At 44.3% G+C, this 23,402-nt stretch overlaps 1 protein-coding gene across 4 annotated transcripts in view; it reads right to left on the reverse strand.

Moving 5' to 3' along the window:
• AMBRA1 (autophagy and beclin 1 regulator 1) overlaps nucleotides 1-23,402 on the reverse strand; it is a 187,842-nt gene that overhangs the window by 122,282 nt on the left and 42,158 nt on the right. For all 4 annotated transcript variants that reach the window (XM_074230552.1, XM_074230551.1, XM_074230550.1 and 1 more), the window contains exons 6-8: nucleotides 21,917-21,983; nucleotides 21,369-21,515; nucleotides 20,059-21,116 (exon numbers count right to left, since the gene is read on the reverse strand). In XM_074230552.1, coding sequence (XP_074086653.1) covers nucleotides 20,059-21,116; nucleotides 21,369-21,515; nucleotides 21,917-21,983 — 1,272 coding nt within the window. The remainder of the gene's footprint in view (nucleotides 1-20,058; nucleotides 21,117-21,368; nucleotides 21,516-21,916; nucleotides 21,984-23,402) is intronic.

A 23,402-nucleotide genomic window follows, 5' to 3' on the forward strand; every position in this document is an offset into this window, starting at 1 on the left:
TGAATTTCAAAGTTCTTGAGAGTATCTTTATATTCTTCTTCTGAGCTCCATGTGAAAGCATGTCTTGTGTGAATTTTCCATAAAATAATTTTTTATACAAATATGCTTTTGGAATTCAAACAATGTGGTCAGCCCATAGGAGCTGTGCTTTCTCCCATAGTATGAATGTTTGGTAAAGGAACTCAGTGTCCTGTACCTTATCCTGGGTGATGACTGAAAATTTCCAAAAAGCAGAGTTTCAATGTAATTAATAATCAATGTATTAATTATGCTAGATATAAATCAATAAATTGAGGTTGTCTCAATTTCCTTATTTCTTTTAAGGGTACTAGCACTCTTCTAGTCTTCCAGCCCCCTCCATGTTAACCTTAACTCTTCATTCTCACTAACCCTACATATTCATTTATCAAATGAACCAATCAGCAATCAAAAGAATCCCCCCCCCCCCAAAGCACTGAATATCTAAAATTCTTTGGAAAAGGGGATATATCTCTGGGGGCAATTAAATGGCACAATGGGTAGAGCACTGGCCCTAGAATCAGGAGGATCTGAGTTCAAATTTGGCCTCAGACATTAATAATTGTCTAGCTGTGTGACCTTGGGCAAGTCACTTAACCATATAGCCTTAAATAAATAAAAAAAAAATTTTAAAGGGAGTATCTCTGATGGTTGAAATCAACTCTGATGGGTTAACAATGAGGTAGTGGACATATTAATGAGGAGGAGGGCAAAACGTCCCGAGCTTCTCATGCTGAGAATGTGACCTGATCCATGCTGCCTACAGCAGTCAACAAAAGAATCCACCTCCTATCAGACTGGTTGGTTTTCCCCCTTCATAAGCTGGGTCACTCTAAATTCTAATGGAATGCCCAAGAACAGGGATTTATTTCTTATAGCTAAGAACTCATCCACACTGGATTCTTTTTGTAAGGTCTTCCAGTTGGGTGGGGGTCCTATCCAAGAACAAGAAGCATGTATTAGAAGATTTGAGCAATCTCATCTATCAGCAATGTTCTTCCGAGACCAATCAAAAGACTTACAGGGTCTGGTTTCTGAATGAGGAAATAGGAAGGGAAAACTAAGAGAAAAATAATCATTTTTCTCACTTGCCAGGTGATCTTCAGAAACTTCTTAAGACAATTCAAACAGAAGCAATTCTGTTTCCTGGTGGAGTGCTGTTAGACCATTCAAGTTTCACAAGCATACAAAAATGAGGTCTCTGCAACAGTTCTGTAGACCTTTAGTTTGGTAGGCAGCCTAATGCCTCTTCTCTCCTACACTTTCTTTCAGAGTCTCCCAAACACTGAGCTAGCTCTGGCAACGCGTAAGTCAACCTTATCATCTATGTGTACATCCTTGGAAAGTATGCTGCCAAACTTATCCACAGCATTCAAAATTTCTACATTTGCTGTAACAATGGCTTCATGTATGGATGGTGTGGTATTGGCTAGTGGAGAACCTGAGTTTTCTTAGTGTTAGCTATTAGGCCAAAATTAGCAAAGCAACTGAGAACTGTTCCATATTATGTTGCATCTCAGTCTCAGAGGTTGCAGTGAGTGCACAATCATATGAAAACAACAACAAAAAAATCATTGCACCAACTCTCCTTCCACTTTAATCCCAGCTTATAGCCTTTTCAAGCTGTCCTCGATGCCATACTCACCCTCATTGAAGATGAAATGACAACATCAATGAAAACATCATGCCAGAGAAGTTCATCAGTATTGTATGAGTTTCAGATGGCACGTTTACACAACTTCTGGATAATGGGCTATGCTCTCATTTTCCCATCACCAAAGGAGTGAAGCAGGGTTGTGTGCTTGCTCCCATGCTTTTTCTTATATTTTCAGCATGATGTAGCATGATGACGATGGATACTTAATAAATGTCTACTAACTAGGCTATTAAGTGGCACAATGGATTTAGTGCCAGGCCTGGAGTCAGCATGATCTGAGTTCATATCCAGAACAGACAACTGAAGTACTAGCTATGTGACCTCAGTCACTTAACCTTGTTTGCCTCAGTTTCCTCATCTGCAAAAAACCACTCCAATATCTTGGACCAATAAAACCCCAAATGGGATCACAAAGAGTTGGACACAACTAAAAGGACTGACCAAAACAACAACTGGTTCCTTGAGATTGGGAAGCAGATTACTCTCAATCTCTCTATTTAGCCCATGTCTTTGTCTATCTCCAGATACTTTCTGAACAGTTCAAGTTCAGAATATCTCCAATAATGTTTATATTTCCCTTAACCCTTCCTGTTCTTCCCAACTTCCTTATTTCTTTTAAGGGTACTACTATTCTTCTAATCTTCTGGCCCCCTCCACGTCACCTTTAAGCCTTCACTCTCTATACTATTGTCTATTAAATTTTGTTATTTATACTTCCTTGATATCTCTACCATGCATCCCTTCTCTCTACTCAAATAGCAATCAGTTTAGTTCAAACCAGTATCCCATCTTCTGGAGTATTCTACTAACTTCCTAACTACTCTCCTGACCCTCTCCCCACTCTCCTTCATACTCCACACAGAGGACTGTCATTGTACTAAAACACAAGTCTGACCATGTCAGTCCCCTAATCAATCACTATCATTGCTTCCCCATTGCTTTTATAATCAGATGTAAACAGTCTTTCAGAGCCCTTTAAACCTGACCCCAATCTTTCTTTCCTGCCCAGTTTCATCTGACTCCTTCCCTCACCCTCTCAATCCCAGGCAGATAGACCTCCAAGTCTGTCTCTCTACCCTTGCAATCCTTTCTCCTCATCTCTAACTTGCAGAAGCCTTCCTTTCCACTAAATACTCAGCTCAGAAGCTGCCTTCAACATAGAATATTTATCGATCCTCCCAGACAGTACTTGCAAAATGCCTTGTATTTATTTTCAATATCATGACATCTATCCACTTATTGCCTTTCTTGAATCCTTTCCAGCAAGGACCAATTCCTTTTGATCCCTGTATCCCCTGCCCAGGACAATGTCTTCAGCTTAGCAGGCATTTAGTAAATGCTTATAGATTGCCTCATCAGTTAAAGGAAATGAGAATGTTTAGCCTAGAGCAGAGACCCAGCTGGGAATGCGATAATTATCTTCCAGTCTTTAAAGAGCACTCATTTGTTCTATTAGGTCCCAGAGATCATAATGAGGACATCCATCACAGAAAGGCTGATTTCAGCTTGGGAGTTCCCTATGATACAAGGGGCTGCCACCCCAGGAGCACTTGGTTCTTCCCTTACAGAGTGAGTGATGCTGTTGAGGGGTGTTTTGTGGCAAGAGAAATTGGCCCATAGAGTTCCAAAGGTCCTTTCTAACATAAAGTCCATAGTTCTGAAATGAAAAATGGACATGGTAAGGTTTAGGTACCAGTAAAAAAAAAAGACAACTTAGAAAAAAGTGAGATAGCCATTTGCCACGTCCATCTTATGAGTTCATAAGAAAAGAAAGAAGGCCTAAGAGATACACATATACAAGATAGGTAACTTGGCCCAAACTTGCTCTTCAATCTTCCCTGCTTTCCTTGCTCTACCCTCTCTACCTAGCACACATATTCAAGTGAAGACCATCCTGAAAAACATGTCTTCCCCACCCCTCCTATTCCAACTCTCTTCCTACCCTCTTGACTCTCCTTCTGTGGCTGTTCCTCCTGCCATCTTGGAAATGTAGGCATTAACTCAAAGCAGTCCTTAGCTCTCTTTCTCTCTGTATAGCTTCTCCTTTGTAGATCTCACCTATCTCCATGATATACAAGTTGCTTCCTCTACACGGAAGACAGCCAGAATGCTTTTGAGCCCAGACTTCTCTCCTGATCAGAACTACATTTTCAATTGTCTAACAGACAGCTCCATCTGTCTCTTTATCCTGCATATCAAATTCAACGCATTGAAAAATCCATCATTTTCTCCAAAAAAAAATTCTCATTCCCCTATTTCTGTTCTGATTAGTTAACCCAGGTACAAAACCTGTCAACTTTGAATCTTCCCCTTTCCTTGCTCTTCACATTCAAAAGACTGACAAAACTTGTCAATCTTATCTCTGAAATGGGTTCCCAGTCCTTTCCCCCACACAACTATCACCTTAACCTTGTTGATCTCTCAGCTTCCAAGCTATCCCACCCACATTCTGCTAGCAGAATCAGAGTTCTAAAGCTCTACTCACATCATTCCACTGGTCAAAAACCTTAAATAGTCCCCTGCTGTAATCCAAATCAAGTCTGAGTTCCTGGCATTTAGAGTCTTTAGTAATCTGGTCCAATATACATCTATCACTTTTATCTGCTATCACACCCCACTACCCGACCTTGGATTCAGCCAAGGTGAACGCCAATGTGCTTCATGCTTTCTGACCCTTTTGTCTTTGGTATTATTTTTACCTGAAATGTCTCCCACCTCCAGGTCCCAAACCCATCTCCATCGGTCATGATCCCACTTACAAAGTTCTTTACTCTTCAAACTCAAAGAAAATAGCTACCATCTATGTGATGTTTGGAGGTTTATAAAAGGCACCAGACAAAAAGAAGAGAAAGCCAGTCTCTAAAGCCTGAAGGCCTAGGTTTAAATCCCATCACTGACATACAATGATGAGTTACTTGACCTCTAGGATGATGCTATCAAATTCAAACAGAAGCACAGGCCACTAATCTGTACAGATGGATCTCTGGAAAACATAGATAATCTTAGTTTCAAAAATGTAACATTATCTATGTCTTACTGGATTTTAATTTATTTTCTTAAATAGCTTCACATTACATTTTAAACTGGGTCAAGCCACACTCTGAAATGCTGTGGACCGAGTATATGACACCTCTACTGTAGACAGGTCTCTAAGACAATCTGTGGCAGAGAAGGCACTGACTGACTTAATAGGAGGAGTTGCCTATACCAAATGACATCAAGGGTCTAAGCCCAATCTCCATCTTAACTTTGCAAATCAATTTCCTCACCATAATCCTGAATAAAGAAGCCCAAGGAAGAAGAGCCTGGCTCTTAGAGGACTTCACAGCTCCTTAGCATCCAAGTCAGAACTCTACACCAGGTCCTTGTGACATATGCTGTGACCACATACACTGAACCTCAGTTACCCCATCCTTAAAAGAAGGCTAAAAACATTTTTACTCCCCATACTCCCTTCAAATGCTGCCCTCATTCCTCCTTCCCATCCACAGTCCCGTTTCTTATAGCATAACAGTGGCAGTTGGTGGATCAGGGGAAAGAGAACTGGGCCTGGAGTTAGGAAGACCCCAGACATTTATTGAGCTGTGTGATTCTAGACATGTCACTTGACCTTTGTCTGTAAAATGGGGATAATCATGGAATTGTCTTCTAGGGCTGCCATGAAGATAAAATGAGAAAAGGTTCCAGGAGTGCTAGCTATCATTTTTTTTTCATCTTACCCTTCTCTGAAGGAAGGGACTGTGTTTTGCTTTTCATTGTATACCTTGCTGCCCCATGAATATAGAGTAGGGACTCATGTCAGTGAATGAATCAGCAAACCAGGGTGATGAGGAATGATGAATCTGCAATTGCAGAACTTGTTCATTGCCCTGGATGACCCAGTGGCTCTCACCGGGACACTTGCAAGCCTGTGCTGAGGTTCACTGAAATTGCTTAGATACTTGGAAAGCAGGCCAGGTTTAAGTGCTGACATAGTTGTCCTATAAAGTGCATGGCCTGGCCCCTATGAAACTTATTAAAAGATGCAGTTAAAGGAGAGTTCCTTGCCTGGGGAATCTATCCCCGTTGCTTCTGTACATCAAGATGGGGGGTGTTGGGGGAAGAGGGCTGGATTCAGGAGAGATAGATATAGATATATAGATATATGGATAAGAGGGCAAACACTAACGTGGCAGTCTTGTTTCTTTCTCCCTTTGAATTCTGCTCTTCAGGCCCCATTTCTCTGCCTTGGCGCATGCCTGCGTGTGAAGATGACAAATCCTTACTCTTTTGTAAAAAATAATTGTGTGTTCTCAAATGACACCTCTATTATGATTTCTAAATTGACATATCTTCTTTAAAGCAGAGGCATCCCAAGCCTCCCTAGTTTCACACACTGGCAATTAGTGTTAAGTTACCCAGCAATAGGCGCTTCCTTAGCTGATCCCTGCAGGGCCTCATGTCCTATGATTTAACTTGAAGAGTCCCTAGCCTGACTGCCAAGAGCTCAGTCGCCTAGCTGGGCAAGCCTGGCCTGCTGTGGGATAGGACCCATGCAGGGAAGGCTAGCCCCAGGAAGAAAACCCTGGCAGACAGGCCTGCTCAGAAAGGAAATGAGGCAAGGTTGCTTGGGATGGATCAGAACCATTTTACTGCTCATAAATTGTGCTGAAAACAGTACCTTTCACCAAAGAAGTTTAAGAACCTTTTACAAAACATATATATAAAATCTTCCTGATGCCTCAGCATGGTGGGTGGGTGACAAGACTTTTTGTAGAGACAAGATCCAAGACATTAAAAACCTCAAGCTAGTTCCATGAAAATCCTGGTCAAAGAGCAGAGGCTCTCAATTAGGTCTAAGCTGCTAGATCAGTCTTGCCAGACCATTCAGGGTACATTCACTGCTCCTTTTCTGATGAGACAGATTGGGATTTATTTCAAATGTGTGGCTTGTCCCTAACTCTTAAAGTTAAAGGTTTCAATTTATAGCCCTCCATATTCTAATTTCAGTCAGGCCTGACTCGACTGCAAAGCCAGAGCACAGGCTCTTGTATTTACCTGAGGTGACTCTTGGGGGGGTCAGTTGATAGAGGAAATCTCCTCCACTGGAGAGCTAAGCACTTAATAACACTGTGGCCAAGTATTGATGGAGGGACCTTGATGGAGGGCTCCCCCAAATCTTAGCAATCATTTAAAGTACTAGACAAGATTGAAAATATTTCCCTCCATAACAAGAAAAAAACCATCAGACTAATTTGAATGTTCACAGCTGTACTGAGGTTCTGAAAGGGCTTCCTTAACCCTCCTAATTCCACAAAGAACACATTAGTAAATTTGTTAATGGCCTTAATAACCAACAAACAAGTTTACCCTTTAAAGGGTTTATTTTTCACCTTCACAAGCCCAAACCCAAACCTCCATCTAAAATGTTTAGCTAAGGGATGACACACCTTTAATTATAAAGCTGGCCTACAAGCAGATGCTTCATGTTATGAAGCAAAATCCTCAAGTCAATATTAGGAGGGCAAGAAGAGTTAGCAGATGAAGCAAAGACAACAGCAAGAGAATGAGAAATGGGAAGTGCACAGCAGGTGAAGTCTTTTATTAATCAGACACAAAGAGGCAGCCCTCCTGGTTAGTGTCTGCTAAAGTAAAAGGATTTCAGGAGCCTGCAGAAATAGAAGGGAAGAGAGATTCCAACAGCAATCTGAACAATTCCCAGCATTCACTCTCCAGAGTCAACATAAAAGACCAAAATGTAATCATCTACCCGCCACCACAGACTCCATTCCAGGAAACCTCTTCTATATGGTATTAGACTTTCAATGGCTCTCACCTCTGGAGGTATTTGCTGTGACTCAACCAACTACAACTCACCCCTGGGAGCCATGCCCCAACTTAAAGATTACCCTGAGCCCCACCTGGCCTTGGTACTCGGCTATAGTGGTACCACTGCTCCACCATTTTGATCTGTCTAGACAAAATGAAATTGTCATAAATGACACCTAAAGTACAATTAACAGAGAAAACTGCAATTTCCACTCTCCACCCCCGTTCCCCCAAAGAATCCATCCTCCAGCTTGTCAATCAATGCTGCCATGATGAAAATTAACTCTGCAAAGCCTGGCAGAGACTTCATTTCCAGTTTGGTAAAATATTTCATCACACACACACACACACACACACACACACACACACACACACACACTTATCCAAAGGTATTATTTGGGCCAGAAACTCAAAAATCCATATATGATCTGGGAACCTGTTGGCTATCCATATGTATAAAAATATATTTATAAATGGGACTCTACCAAGTGTGATTTTAGTGTGTAGAAAGACCAAAACAAAGATAGACAAAAATAAAGGCCAAAGGAAAAAAGTCAGAGGCTCAAGACTAACAAAAAAAAAAAACCCTAGGCAGTATAGCTGAAACTAAACCAAATACAAGTTACTTTCAAGTATGGTTGCAAAGGTGCTAGGATTCTAGCTGCCCAAAACATCAAAGCTCCACAGACTGAGTAAATATTGAAGGCAGTTTTGCAGTGCGGGGGGGGGGGGGGGGGGGGGGGGGGGGGTTAAACTATGCTCATATGCTCATTTACTGATATGAATACACACACACACACACACACACACACACACACACACAGAAAATAGGGATCTAACTGGAACCAAACTCTAAGAGAAAACTAAACTTCCTTTAAGGAAGGTTTTCAAGCTCCCAGATCATATGACTCAGCCTAAGCTTGTACCCAGGCATGACTCTGAGATGATCACAATTACTCTCAAGACTGCACTCTCTGCCCCCCACTTCTGCTGTTTTTATGTATATCGCCAGAGCCCAGCAGTGACTCCCATCAAGACAATGGTGGTGGTAGGGAGGGGCAGGAGAAGGAGAAGGAGCATTTCAAGAGGGTCTCTCTGTGCAGGGCACTCCATGAATAGGATCTCTTTAATCTTCACAACAGTCCTAGCAGACTGGTACTAAACTACTTTCTAGTATCACCCATCTCCCTTCCACAGACCCATAGTTGTACTTGATACAAATGATTAAACAAGGAACAGCGGAGTCTTATACATGGTCATTTCCTAAGCTCTCTTTATTGAACAATAAATCGTCCCCTGTATTCAGACCCATTTCCTTCCATGGGATCTAGAAAGGCCAAAGATGTTCCTGGCAGCTCACGTGAGAAGTCAGAAGGAGGGAATAATGACTGGAGTATCTAATAACAACAACATAAATCATAGTAACTTGCAATTAAAAAGTACTCTAAGGTTTGCAAAACAATATACATTTGTTAGCTCATTTGATCCTCCCATTTAATAAATGAGGAAGCTAAGGCTGAGAGAGGTTCAGTAATTTGCTCTGGGTCACTCAGCTAGTAAACATTTGAGACAAGATTTAAACTCAGCTCTTCCTGACTAATTTCTGCTGCTAATCAACTTCCCCTCCTCACTACTCAAAATAACATGTCAAGGGATGGCAAACAAGAGAGCTGTAATATATTACAAATTGCAAAATGGATAATTTTGTTTACATTAAATTAAAAGGATTTTGCACAAATAAAACCAATGCAACCAAGATTAGAAGGAATGCACAAAGTTAGGAGATAATTTTCCCAGCTAGTGTTTCAGATAAAGAACTCAAGTCAAATTTATAATAATACAAGACATGAGCTTCAAAACTTCAGAAAAGCCTGGAAAAATTTGCATGAACTGATTCTGAGTGAAATGAGCAGAATCAGAAGAACATTGTACACATGAACAGCAACACTGGGTGACGATCAACTATGAGGGAACTCTGCTTCTCTCAGCAGTTCAGTGATCGAGGAAAATTCTAAAAGATTTGTAATAGAAAACATCATCCATATCCAAAGGAAAAAACTATGGAGTCTCAATGTAGAGCAAAGCATACTATGTTCACTTTTTTAAACTTTTTTTCGTTCTTTGTCATGGTTTTTCCCCCTCCCTTAGTTCTAATTCTTCTTTCACAACATGACTAATATGGAAATCATATGATCTGGGAGCTGAAAACCTTCCTTAAAGGAAGTTTAGCTTTTCTCTTGTAGTTTGGTTCTACCTAGATCCCTATTTTCTGTGTGTGTTTGTGTGTGTGTGTGTGTTTCTCTGTCTTTGTGTATTCAAATCAGTAAATGATTGTACACATACAATTTTTACTAGATTGCTCACTGCTATGGAGAGGAAGGAAAGGGAGCATGGTAGAAAAATGTGGAACTCAAAAGTTTACAAAGGGATGAATGTTGAAAACTATCTTTGCATGTGGGAAAAATAAAATAACATTAAAATAATGTCAAGGAAAAAGGGTAAAAGTTATTGGTAAAAAGAAGAAAAGCTGGTAGGAGAACAGAGCAGTACAGAATCAGGAAGAAACAGAGCAGGTATCTTGGTGGGAGTCAAGCACTGGCCTTGGAGTCAGAAGTCCTGAGTTCAGATGGTACCCACTTAACCAGCTGTGGGATCCTAAACAACCTCTCTCAGTTTTAGTTTATCTCTAAAATGAGGTTGTTGTGAGGATCAAATGAAATGGTAGATGGGAGACATAAGGTGTTATACCAATTATATGAGGACAAAAGATACTGGAAAAGGAATCAATTCATTTAAAGGGGAGTGAGTGGAAGATGCCGAAATACTTCTAGATGACAAGAGGCAAAGCCACTTGAGTTTCCCCAAAGAGAAGAGTGTCACCCCTGGGACCTAAGGTGAGTTGCATTGCAGAAGATCAGACCTTCCTGTGCTGACCATGTCTCCAAAGTGGGGAAGTTGAATGAGAAAACAACTTTAGAGTAAGGTTCTACAAATCTTGGGATGCAATTTCAGTAACACTAGTGATGATTTTTCCTATGATTATTAATATGGGATACAGCCACAGTCCAGATTTAAGTATTTAATAAAATCAATGCTTGATGAATGTGACTATCCTGGGTTAGTGGCCCAACAGCAAGAACCATGACTTTGGAGTCAGCAGATTTGTCTTTAGAGAGATCCTTTAGACTGTGTGTGTTGGGGGCAGGGGGTGAGAAGCAGATATCAAGAGTAGCCTGGATTTCTGTGAGGATAGGACACCTAGCCCAAACTTTTGTCCAAAAAAAAAAGTCTCCAGTTGCAATTACTTCTGTAAGTATTCCATCCACCAAGAGAAGGTGAATACGTGTGCAAAAGAAGGACAGATAAGAAAGGAGGGGAGGGGAGGAGAGACGAGAAAATAACGCCTAGGCAAGAGTCGCCAATCCACAGCTACCTAAATGTGCAGTACAGGAAAAAAGGGTGCTCTGGGAACAGTCAGCTCCTACTTTTAACTTTGATCCCTTTGTTCTCACCACTGTCTACTTTTGCTGTCATGATTTTCCTTCTTGGCAAGTGACCCTGAAGCAGTCACTTGGCTTTTTCTTGGGGATTCCCCCTCTGCTCCACCCCACAAGCTAGATGCTCTATTCCCAGTCACAGAAGGTAGAATCCCCAGACACCACCAGGGAGCATCCATGGAAGGAGGTTCGGACAGGCCCTCAATCAAGCCTGGTACTTTTACATCCAAAGAGTAAGAGCTCAAATGGGTTGGCAATCCCTTGAATTTTCTGGGGCATGACATCCAGGAGTCATTCCCTGGGTATGAAAAAGGGAACCAAAGTTTTCACCCTCAAGTACCAGATTGACTGCTGGGGTGACTTGGAGGGTCAGCCAGATCCTCTTGTCCAGCCATCTGGGTTGGATTTTTCCAGATGGAATCAGCCAGCTAAGAGGATGAGAAACTCCCACTCTCCTTCTTGGGAAACAGGAGGAATGTGGCTATTGCTTCAATATAAATAAGTCAGGCAACTTCGTAGGTGAGGGGACCTTCTTACGCCTGCCCAAAGCCAGCAGGGGAGCCCAAGGGGTGGGTCAGGCTTAGGTGGAGGTGGGTACAGGATTCGAACACAAGCAGCTCCTTCCAGGGAGGAGCTGAGCAGTGCCATATTGGGAGGGTCTACAATTATAGATAGTCACAAATTAATCCATCAAAATCTCACACAGACACATGCACACAGCTTGTGTTACAGATACCAACACATTTGGTTTGGGCCAATTTTGAGAAAGGACATGTCTAAGGAGTTATCAGCTGGGCTCTAAGCCCCAGACAGGCCAGATCTTCCAATCCAGGATCTGACTATAGCAGCCTCTGCAAATGTGTTCAAGCAGGTCCAGGGGGAGGAGCGGAAGCCAACTGGCACAGCTAATGGCTGGGAACAATCACAATAAGCAAAATACATTATGCAAACAGAACCCCCTACATACACCTGGCGTTATTGTCTAGGAAAAGCCTCCAACAGAACAGTGAGAGCACTAGGTTGAATAGTTACCATTGGGGAGGGAATATGAAAGGGTTAGAATGAGTACATGAGAAATTGCTCCCCGTGTATTCACCAAGCCCGGAGCTCCTCTTTTTCTAGGCCTGCTGCCTTCCCTGTAAAGATCCAGCTCTCTGAGCTGCCAGAGGCGATTACATCTTTTCAAGTTCTCAGGGTGTGTGTACGAAGCACAAAGCTGTTCTCCACCAGTTCTCCCCCATGGAAGAGGAGAGAAGGGGATGATGGGGGTAATTTGGCTGGAACAGGTGCTAATTTGGCCTGAGATGGGGGAAGGGCTGCCTGCCAAGCAGCTCTCCCAGGAAAAGGAATCTGCCCCAATCCAAAATTTTTGACTGTGCAAGGCACCCAACTCCAAACTGCAAGCATTTCCCCTGGGAAGCACTGGGGATAAACTAGGAAAAAACCCAGTCTGCCAAGAGGGCTCTGTCTTCTTCCACCCATTACTACTCTTCCCCAGAAGACAGAAATTCAGGAACCAGCAGAGCCAGCAGCAGACAGTCCAACACATATGAGCATTCTCAGGATGTTAAGAGAAAAAGAGTCCAGGTCTTGGAGTCAGAGGATTGGCTCCTTCCAAAGCTCCTGGACATATGACTTTGGGCTAGTCACATGCTCCCTGAACCTGTTTCCTCATCTATAAAATAGAGATAATCATATGTCAACTCCCTCCTCCAAATTGCAAAGGAAAGCATTCCCTCAACCTCAAAGCACTTGATAAATGTGAGACCCAAGAAAAGCATCTCTTCATCCCACAAGATAGTGGAAGCTGTCAGTGCTCTCTCTCTCTCTCCAGGCTCCTCTTTCTCTCTCTTCTCTCTCCCTTCCTTCCTCCTTTGCTCTCTATCTCTTTTTCTTTCTCTCCATTTTTCACAAAACAATACTACACTGAATGTATGGCACTTGACCATTCTCCCAGAATCCAGGCTTCCCACAGGACTGAGCCTGGTGTTCACCAAGAATGGACTGGGCACACCTAGGGAGTGTCCTGTGCCCCATGGACACCAGGCAGGAAAGAAGGGTGGATTTGAAGGTATGCCCCCTCTTCTCCTCCCTTGCCCACTCCAGGACCAGGAAGGAGGCTAGCAGGCTGTGTCCCTTTAGGGAATCAAAGTTCTCTACAGTCAGCTTGGCCTCCAGCTTCAGAATAGAGTCTAATTCTAAAGAACCTCATAGGATGAAAGGCACCCTAGCAACCATTTTATAGTTGCTGGAGTTCAGATGAAGTGGGAAGGGATTTGCCAAAGTTTATACTGATAAACAGCAAAGTCAGGACCTTTAACTCTACTTTTACCACTTCTTCTGCCTGGCAACAAATGAGTACCAACACCACAACCAAAAATGCCTTGGAAGAGCAAGGTGTTACCAGGATTCTTCTCACTTCTTACACTGACCCGAGGCAATGAAATAGGAGAGTTTAGGGGAACAGAGAGGCTTTGAGGCTCCCCACCCCAATCTACACTGCAACCAGGAAGCTTCACTACCCCTTGTCATCTATTTGAATTGGGGGTTAAAAGAGAAGAACATTAACTCCTCCTGGTGGCAGAAATTAGAAGATAAAAAAGCCTTTAACTAGAGATGAAAAGGTTCCAGCTTCCCTAGAACAAGCAATCTTTCTTTTATGGAAGGAGAACTACAATTAAATGTGGCCACATTCTAACTCTTCCCAGGGAAGGAAATGATGGGAAAACTAAGTTCATCTTGAACCTCACAGATTCTCAGAATCTCAAAGAACCTCACAATTCTAATAACGCTCACACCTCCAACATGGGAATAAAGAAGGAGCTCCCACTTGTCCAAACTCTAAGCTCATTATACTCCATGCACATCATATTTCTGGCCTAACACAACCACCAAAAGAGGGCATACAACACCAGTGAAAACCAGCCCTCAAATCTAGTCAGAACTACAGGAGAGCCAAGGATAGATGTTTAGAAAGTGGTAAAAGCTTTAAGCAGGAAAAACAGCAAAAGCACCAACTGGCAGAAATGTTAATGGCACTAAATGATGCCAAACCAACTAACAGCAGTTATATGGGATGCCAGGAGCCTCAAACAACATGCTGGACCCGATCTCTCTTCAGAAAAGTGATGGGGAAGTCGGCCGACCTGCGGCACCTGATTGACAATAGATCTGGGCCCAGCTAGACCACAAAATGGCAGTAACAGCCTAGAAACAAATTTGAGGTGTTACAAATTAAAATTATGGAAAGGAATCTCCAAGAGCACACCATCAGTATGGGGAAGGAAAAAAAAGGCAAGAATGTGATCCCAAAAAGGTTTCAGTTTTCATTTAATCATCGAATGTTAGAAAGGAATGCTCTCCAGAGAAGTGAGCTTGACTTCTAAAAAACTCAAGCCAATAGATGAGGCAGACTGAAATAATAATCAAGATCTATTAAGTATACAGTGATCTGAAGCATATTTTGTCAATGCCATCTTCTCTTATCCTTACAATAACCCAAGAAATAAAAGGCCAGTACTAAGCACAAGTATTCTCATTTTCCCAAATGAGGAAACAGAGCCTGGCAGCTTTTATTAAGGAACTTGCTGTCAGATCAGAAAATCAGTAACAATGTAAAAGTCTCGATTCTAACCAGAGTCTTGCTAACTATGGGTCCAGTGCTCTTGTCACAGGCTGCCTCCTTTACATCACTGCCAGTCATAGAGAAATGCTATTTTCCTCTTGCGGTTAGTTCCTTCATGTGGATATGATGAAGAGGTATGAGACTGTAACTGAGCCCAGGCTAGACAAATCCACCATTGTTCTAACTTTGGGTACCAAGGGAAACTGTTAAAGCTGAGTTTCTGGAGGTTCAAGGCTTCTCCAGCCTCCAAAGAAATCTGAACTGACTGAAAATGAAAGCCATTCAGAGTTCTAAATAGGCACCTTTCCCTCAGTTCATTAATTTCCCCCACCCCCACCCCGGCCCCAAACCTTCCTCAGCACGAGAGTAAGAAAGAACTGCCAGGGAATATGAGGCCACCTTCTCCTAGTTAGTCTTCGTGTAAGGGCCCAGACCCCAGTGAACCTCACACTTGGCTAGAGGAAGGTGGAACTAGAAATGGTTCTTAACCTAACTTGTACCTCTGGGGTTCCTGCCATTTTTACAATGAAAACTCTTAGAAGAAACAACTTTCCTAGGAATGACCACTTGAGTAGATTGCTGGCAGCAAGGAAATTCATTCATTCCTCAATGAAGTTGGTTCCAGTTTTGCTCAGAGAAAAGAATGAACTAAACCCTAGGGAAGTCTAAAGTCTTAAAATACATTCCTCAATTAAAAAGTATTATTAAGTGTCTCCTTCATACCAGGCAATGCTAGGCACTGGAGATACAAATACAATGAATGAAACCCTCTCTCTTAATCCCTACATTTAAAAACTCTTTAATATTAGTAAAGCACTCAAAAATATTATCTCATTGGAGTCTCATAATAATCCAAGATGTATTATGATTCTTACCTTATAGATGAGGAAACTGAGGTTGGGAGAAGTTAAGTGACTTGCCTAGGGTCTCACAACTAATATGTGTCTTATTTGAATACAGGTCTTCCTGACTCCAAGTCTAAGAATCTAGTCATTGTACCATCTAACTGGCTCTAGAAATTCACAGTCTAAAAAGGGAGTGTACACACACAACACATACACACACACACACACACACACACACACACACACACGAGAAAGAGCGAGAACAAATAAAAATAAATACAAACTATTTAAATGCAAGATAATTTAAAGGAAAGGGAGATTCAGAAATATTTCATGTCAGAACTGTCTCTTAAAGGCAGAGATGAGGATGGAAAAATGAAACTTTTACCCAAGAGACAACAGGGAGCCACTAGAATTGACTGAGAGAATTGACATGATCACATGAATGCTTACAGAAAAATCACTGACAGCAGTATGCAAGGCTAGGCTGAAACCAGGGATGATAAGGCAAGACACCAATTTGAAGTCCAGGGGGGTGGATCCTTAATTAAGATGGTAGTTATATTGGAAAACAGGTTGTGAAGGTAGAAATGGCAATATCTGGCAAATGACTGAATTTGTAGGTGAAGGAGAGTGAGACCTATGAGGGTGATGGTGTTTAATGGTGACAGGCAAGAGTAGAAGAGGGAAAAGCAGAATTCTATTTTAGACAGCAGTTATGTTTCCAAAACATCCAATTTGTAATGTTCAATAGGTAAGTGATGACATCATAATGAAGTTCAGGGGAGAGATGGGGCTTGACAGAGAGATCTGGGAGGCAACAACTGCCCAGAGACTATGAAAACCATGGGAACTGATGAGGTCACCAAGACAACAGAGAAAGAAGAGCAGGGGGCTAGTAGAGTTCCTTGGGGAAAACATATTGTTAAGGGATATACAAAATATGAATGATGAACTGGCAAAGGAAGGGATGTACAAACAACTGTTATACTTAAGTACTAAAGAATTTGAGAGTGACACACATGAAATTACAAAATGATGAATGATTTTAATCATTTCCCTTTCCCCAATTTAGAATTTTTAGAGCTGTGCTATAAGGCTAAAGGGCCTAGGGATAAATTACTGGGAGTCTGTGAACTTAGAACTGTTAATATTTTGTAATTACAAACAATTCTCACTTTAAGTAGACAGTTCAGCAGACCCCCCCCCCCAAGGGAATGTTCCCTTGGATGGGAGGGTGGGGGAAAGAGGGAGAAGAGGGAGCCTCATGCCCATGGAGGATGCTGATTCAGGGGTTCAAGAACACATAGGGGCCAGGGTCAGCCATGTGGGGGCTTGACTAGAGTCTAGAAGAAGGAGGTCCTCCCTCTCCCCTATGGGTGCAGCACACCCAGACAGGTGGAGACCAGACATGGACACAGATCAGAGAGGACAGACAACACATCATCTGGGGCTAGAGTCACAGGCAGATGGGTGGAGTCAGGCTAAGGTCTCCTCTCTCAACTCCTGAGATTTCACCAAGCCCCCATCCAGTGATGGCAGTGGCAATCCATTCTTCCATTTTTGCTTTTTTATCTTAGTCTTTTGTCATTGGGGGAGAGGCCATGGAGTACAAAGCCAAAGTGCAGAAGCAGAGAGAGAACATGGTGCTCTACAGGAAAGTTAACATAGGTGTTCTTTGGCATATGGATTTCTTTTAGAATGCTTTATGTAAAGTTGAATTTGAGTGATGCAAATTTACATGAAGCAAAGAAAGTCAGTTAGTTCAATTGAATTAGTTTTAGAGCTTAGAGTGACACCTACTGGAAGGAGTCACAATGCCAGGTGCTCTTAGGGGTTGAACATTTTCTTTCAAACCTCAGTCTTGGGAGCAGGAAGCTCCAAATCTGCTGTGGCTCAGGAATCAAGAAGTTAAAGGGAAAACTGGGGAGTCAGACTACATGGCAGCCCATGAACAAAAGAAGATGAGCTTTGGAGGCAAAATTAGCTTCTGCTGCCCGGCTCAAAGTGTGGCAGAGACGTCCCCTCCCCTGCAGATGACTATTAATACTCTTATTTGCCAACAACACTAATTAGCTGGGCAGCACCAAGGATCAGAATGCTCCCAGTCCACCCCCAACTACCAGAACAAGTCCTATCAGGCTCACTCATTGCACTTCCAGTTTAGAGGGAAGATGCTCAACCAGGGGATCTTAAAGTTCGATTACCTCGAATGCCCATGGGCAATAGAATCTGCCTGTGAGTAGGCAGTTCTCACCCAGCAACAGCCCTGCACTGGTTCCTCAGCAGCCCCGCAGCCATCCCCTAGGTCAGGAAGGGTCACAAGCAGCTGGACATTCACATCCTGCTCCTTCTCCTGACACTCACAAAGCATAAGTAGATTCATATGTCAGTGCTGGAAAACATCCCGTAAAAGTTCTCCTGAGTCGGCCTCAGCATAAAGTCACGACACCTTAAAGACTTTCAATAGGTTTCAATAAAAGAGGGCAGGCATACGACAGAGATCAGTTTTGTATAAAAAGTTGCATACAGGGGTGGCTAGGTGGTGCAGTGGATAAAGCACCAGCCCTGGAGTCAGGAGTACCTGGGTTCAAATCCGATCTCAGACACTTAACAATTACCTAGCTGTGTGGCCTTGGGCAAGCCACTTAACCCTATTGCCTTGCAAAAACCTAAAAAAAAAAAAAAAAAAAGTTGTATACAATTTTATTAAAATGCTATTTCTAAAGGAAAAATAATCCATGTGTTCGTTGGGTTACTGCCAGAGTAATCCAGGGAAGACCAGCCCCAAAAGAGCCTCCCGGGGTGCTGATGACAAAGAGGGTTCCTGTGTTGACTGGGCACTGGCCTCATCCAACCCTGTTAAAATCAGCCAGCTGCTTCAGGGCTGAGCCCGGGCCCTGACCCAAGGTCCTAGAATGGTGGTCCAGAATGACTTTGCCTTCCCTCACCTTGGGCAGTGTTGCCTCCCTCCTCCTCCACCTTACTCCTGGGTTCCCCCTCAGGTCAATTGTTAGACCCTCTCCACATAGTATGCTCCTTTTTGACTTTGCTCAGCTCTTCAGACAGAATGGGTCCCTTCCCCCACCCCTACCAGGACCAGTAATTTATTTATTTATCAAGGCTTCCTTCAAATGCCACCTCTTCTAGGAAGCTCTTCTTGGTGACCCAAGCCTGCAATGATCTTTCTCCAAAATTTGTAAATCTCATAAGCAACAAGACCAGGAGCTCCTTAAGGACAGGTAGAGAATGTGCTCTCAGCTCCTTTTTTTTCCTCCTTCCCAGATGAGGGCAGGGGAGGCCCTCCAGACTTGCTGGCTGACTTAATCATTGTGCCTCATCACCAAACTGAACCCCCTTCTTGACAGCTGTCTGTCACAAGTAAACTTCACATACTGTAGCAGAACACACACTTCAGAGTGAGGCACTAACTGAACCCAAAATATATGGTCGAAGAAACTGTTCATTATCCTAGAGTTTTGACCTTTATAGAAGTACAGGAAAGAAAACACCTAAAAATGAAGCTCCAGAGGATGCCCAAGTAATAAACAACACCTACCTGTATTCTATCATTATGCTGTTGCCTGGGATGAAATTCTGAACAACAAGAGAGTCCCTTCCTTGGATGATTAATTATTCTGCAAATTACAGGCATCCATAAACCCCATTATCTTCCCCCAACCTAAAATAAGGTCAAAAGTGAAAAGTATGTGGTGACAGAAATTCTGCACTCTTTGATTTTGCCAAGGAAAACAAGGTACCATGGAAAGCAGAATGGACCCAAAGTCAAGAAGGAGGGGTTCAAATCACAAACTCCACCAGATCCTAACCCTGTGACCAGGGACAGGCCATTTTACTCCCTGTGAACCCTGGTAGCCTTCTCTCTCTCAAATGAAGGGACAGGCCAAGATGAGGTCTAAATTCGGATGATGAGCTCAAGATGGGAGAGATCTGAGCAACCTCTTTAGAAAGCCACTTCTCAGCATGGTCTGTCAAGTCCCCATTCCTAAGACACTAGACAAGAACAATGCCACTCCTAGGAAACCTGTGTTGCCTGTTCCATCTACAAGAAGCTGCCAAGTACCTCAAAGGACAGTAGGAAGAGTGTTGAAGGACCAGTGCCATCCCTGAACAACCGAGCCAACAGCCCTCCTTCCAAAGGTCTGTCTGCTTCTCTCCTTCCTTTCAACACAGGCTAGGACCCTGGGACTTCCAGTTGCATCAGAAAGATTCCTTCAGCCAGGGCAGGAGGGATGTCTCCTGTGGCCTTAGGAAAGATTATTCTGACATGCCCCAGAGAGCATCAAATCTAGACTAAGACATGGGTCAGAAGGGAGACAGGCTCCTCATCATCAGGGACCATCTGAGCTCAGGGAAGAAAGTAAAGATCTCTAAAAGGGCCATGTATCATGGCCTGGGCACGAGCTGACCAAGGATCAGTGTCACCTTGGGAAAGTCACTGAACTCATCTCAGCCTGGACTCGATCCCTTGGGTTCCTTTAAGTTCTACATTTTCTACAGAGCCCAGGCCAGTGGTGGAGGACAGGGTGAGAGGCTCAACAGCCCTAAGGGATTCAGGGATGGAAGGAAGGGTCACAGCTCTCTTACCTCCTGAGTGAATCTTCCTCAGAACTTTCCTCAGGCATTTCCTGGTTTAAGGCCTCCTGTGATACATTCCCAGGTCTGCTGGCAGTCGCCTGGCTATAAACACGTTCCCAGTGGCCAGTCTCCTGGTTGAAGGCCACTCCCACAGTCCTCTCGTCCGGGGCGCTGGTGGAAGTGCTCAACTCCAGCCTGCTGGAGCTAGGGCCTCGCCCTCCCTCAGTGCCATCCACAGGGGGCAACTGGCTGCCCCCTGCTGGCAAGCCCTCCAAGGCACTGGGGACCTGCCAGGAGGAGCTAGTCTCCCCAGGTGAGTAGTTAGGGGTGGTTCTTTCCCAACGCAGGGTATCATTGTTGAAGGTCAAGAGGTTATGACAGGCACGGCAGCGGTTCAGGTGGCCTCGGGAGAGATTGGAATTGTTCTCGCTGCTGTGTGGGGTGGGCTGGTGGGAAGGACCGGGCCTCTCTGGCTCAATGTTGTTGTTGAGCATCTCCTGGGCCTGCTGGGTTGGAGTGGGATCTCCCCCCAGGCCCGGGTCCAGCTCCTGGAGTCGGTCGTACTCCAAGAAGAAGCGTCTCAGGTCACACTGTAGCTCGTTTCGGATGCTGCCTGAGCTATTACTCTGGTCCGAGCCACTGCCTGCTTCAGCCTCGGCGGCCAGCCCCGACACAGAAAAGCCCCTGCCCTCGGTGGCAGAGGTGTACACTGATGCCTGGGAGCTGCCTTCCTGCTGCCTCAGGACTGACAGTAAGCTCACTGAAGAGGCACTGGTCCTTGGCGGGGGCAGAGCATCCGCCTCCGAGCGAGAGTCCATACTTAGCACCGTTCGGGTCCAGTCCGAACCTCCGAGCCCAGAGGCTATTTCCCTCCCGGCCTGGTGATACCTGGAAGGGTGGCTGGAAAGAGGGCCGCCCAGCGAGCGCCGTGTGGGCCCCAGGCTGAGGTTCCTCAGTGTGTTACCCGCAGTGCCGCTCTGCACTGTGCTGAAGGCAGATGGGCGGTTCAGGAGGCCCTGGTCCTGCTGCACTGATGAAGCCTGCTCCGGGGCATGGTAGGGCTCGGTCTGTACAGAAGAAAAGGAAGCAGTGGTAGAGCCAGCTGAAGTGGAGGGGCCACTGTCCCAGTGTGGGAAGAGGGAAGAAGGAATTCCAGTGTGAGAGCAATGGCTGCAAAGGCATAGCAGCCCCAGGGGCTGGCGGCACTCAGCTAGGAGGAAGCTGACCTGCTCTCGGAGTCTGGTGTAAGGACATCCTGGGCAGAGGGGGAGGGGTGGGGGAGGGGTGGCAGAATCTCAGTTTGGACTGTGCTCTCCCACCTGGATGCCAGAAGAGCGGGATGACAGCATGTGCAAGAAGTTGTGCAGAAGAGGAGTCCGGCGGACCGGCTGTGACTGCAGGAGAGCACGCTGGCGGAGGTGAGACAGCTCCGGGCCATCCACAGGGACCTCCGGCTCCTCGTCGCTCTGGAACAGACATGTGGAGGGGGAAGCAGGAAGACAGGGCAGGGGCAGAACTTAGCAGCTCTGGACAAACCACCAAGCACTAGGCTCCACTCCGTCACCACAAAGCAGAGCCCCCTATTCCTTTCCAGACCAAGGTTCTCTCAGGGTAGACTCAGTCTACATGACGCCTTCCTTGTGGGGACAGAAGGGGAGGCTGCCATCCCAAAGGAGAGCCAGGGCTGAATCTCCAGGGACAGTTGTAGCTCTAACTTGGGCTATACAACCTGCTGCTAATTCTGGAACTCATATGAAAGCAAAGACATAATGGGGGTGGGGGGAGAGGAAAGAGCAGGTATAATGACCTAGGATGACCCAAAGTTTAGGAGACTTAGGGGGCTCTGGGGAATCCTTCATTCAGTTACCTGCTGATTGGAGGGATTAACAATTGCTGTGAGTAAGTAGTGTCCGAGGGGGTCAAACCTTACCAACCTAAAACGAGAGAGACAGAGAAAGAGAAAGACACACACACACACACACACACACAAAGAGAGAGAGATGAGAGAGACAGAGACAAAGACAGAGAGAGTGAGTGAGAGAGAAGAGGAACAGGTGAGAAGGAAGGGGAAAGAAAAGGAGAAGAATTCAAGAGAATAGAAGAGAAGAAAGAGAAGAGGGGAGGACAAGAGGAGAAAAATTGGATATGTGTGTGTATTAGAGAGAGAAAGAGAGAAAGAGGAGAAAGAGGGGAGAGAGGAGGGGCAAGAAAAAGCAAGAGAAGAAGAGGGGAGGACAAAAAGTGTGTATGTGTATGTGTATGTGAGGGAGACAGAGACAGAAAGGGGGAGGAGAAAGAAAAGAATACAAGAGAAGAAAGGAAAGAAGAAGAAAAAAAGAAAGTAAAGACAAGAGAAAAAAATGTGTGTGTGTGTGTGTGTGTGTGTGTGTGTGTTAAAAAGGAAGGGGGGAGAGACACACACACAGAGACAGAGAGAAAGGGAGAGGGAGGGAGAGGGGGGGAGAGAGAGAGAGAGAGAGAGAGAGAGAGAGAAAGTAGATGTTTATTCAAAACTTGGGAAATACTATATTATACTCTTTTATCAACCACTACTGAAAAATTCAAAGTTTATATACCCAGGTATTTATTTAGCTAGAGAGACTAACAAATCTTTGTCAAGATAGAAAAAGATTCCATTCTTTTTTCCCTTCCCACTTGCCTCAGAAATAGGGGTCACATAGCCCTGAAGCAGCAGCAGCATTTGGAAGAACCATCAGATTCCCTCCTCCCTGGGAGCAGCAGCAGCCATCTCTCATGGTGCAAAGTCTGCTTAGCCACAGGAGGTGGGTACATCCTAGCTGTAAGGGAGTAAAACTCTCCTATACCCATCCATGGGGACCAATCCACCCCATGGCTGTATCTGCAGGAAATGTGAACTATGATGGCATTTTAACAGCCCCAGCAACAAATCCTAATGTTAGGCTAGAAAGTGAGCCTGTGTCCAAGTGAGACAACAGAAGACTTTATAGGAGAAAAAATTTCTCTACTTTTAATCTAGGTTCAAGTTAGAAATATATCTTAAGTTTGGGGCAAAAAGAAAATACATTCTATTTGGCAGCTTTGTTATATGCTTGAATTCTCCAAAATCTCTGTCCTGCAGAGCTGAGACATAAGCACAGACAGGAAGGGGCATTCCTCACCCCCTGAAATCTACAAATATTATTTGGGGTCTCCTAAAAAACTGTTTCTGCCCTCAAAGCTACTCAGCTAGTCCCAGAGTCCAAGAGCACACAGAAGACCAGGCACTGCGGGGAGGCCTGCAGAACAACAACACCATCCTCACAGCCCAGCTGCACTGAGGCACAACCTTGGCAGAGGAAGCAGTTACTTAGAACCCCACCAGAGCCTGAGAA

Source organism: Macrotis lagotis, chromosome 3 (assembly GCF_037893015.1).
Source record: "Macrotis lagotis isolate mMagLag1 chromosome 3, bilby.v1.9.chrom.fasta, whole genome shotgun sequence".
In the NCBI taxonomy this organism is placed as follows: Eukaryota; Metazoa; Chordata; class Mammalia; order Peramelemorphia; family Peramelidae; genus Macrotis; species Macrotis lagotis.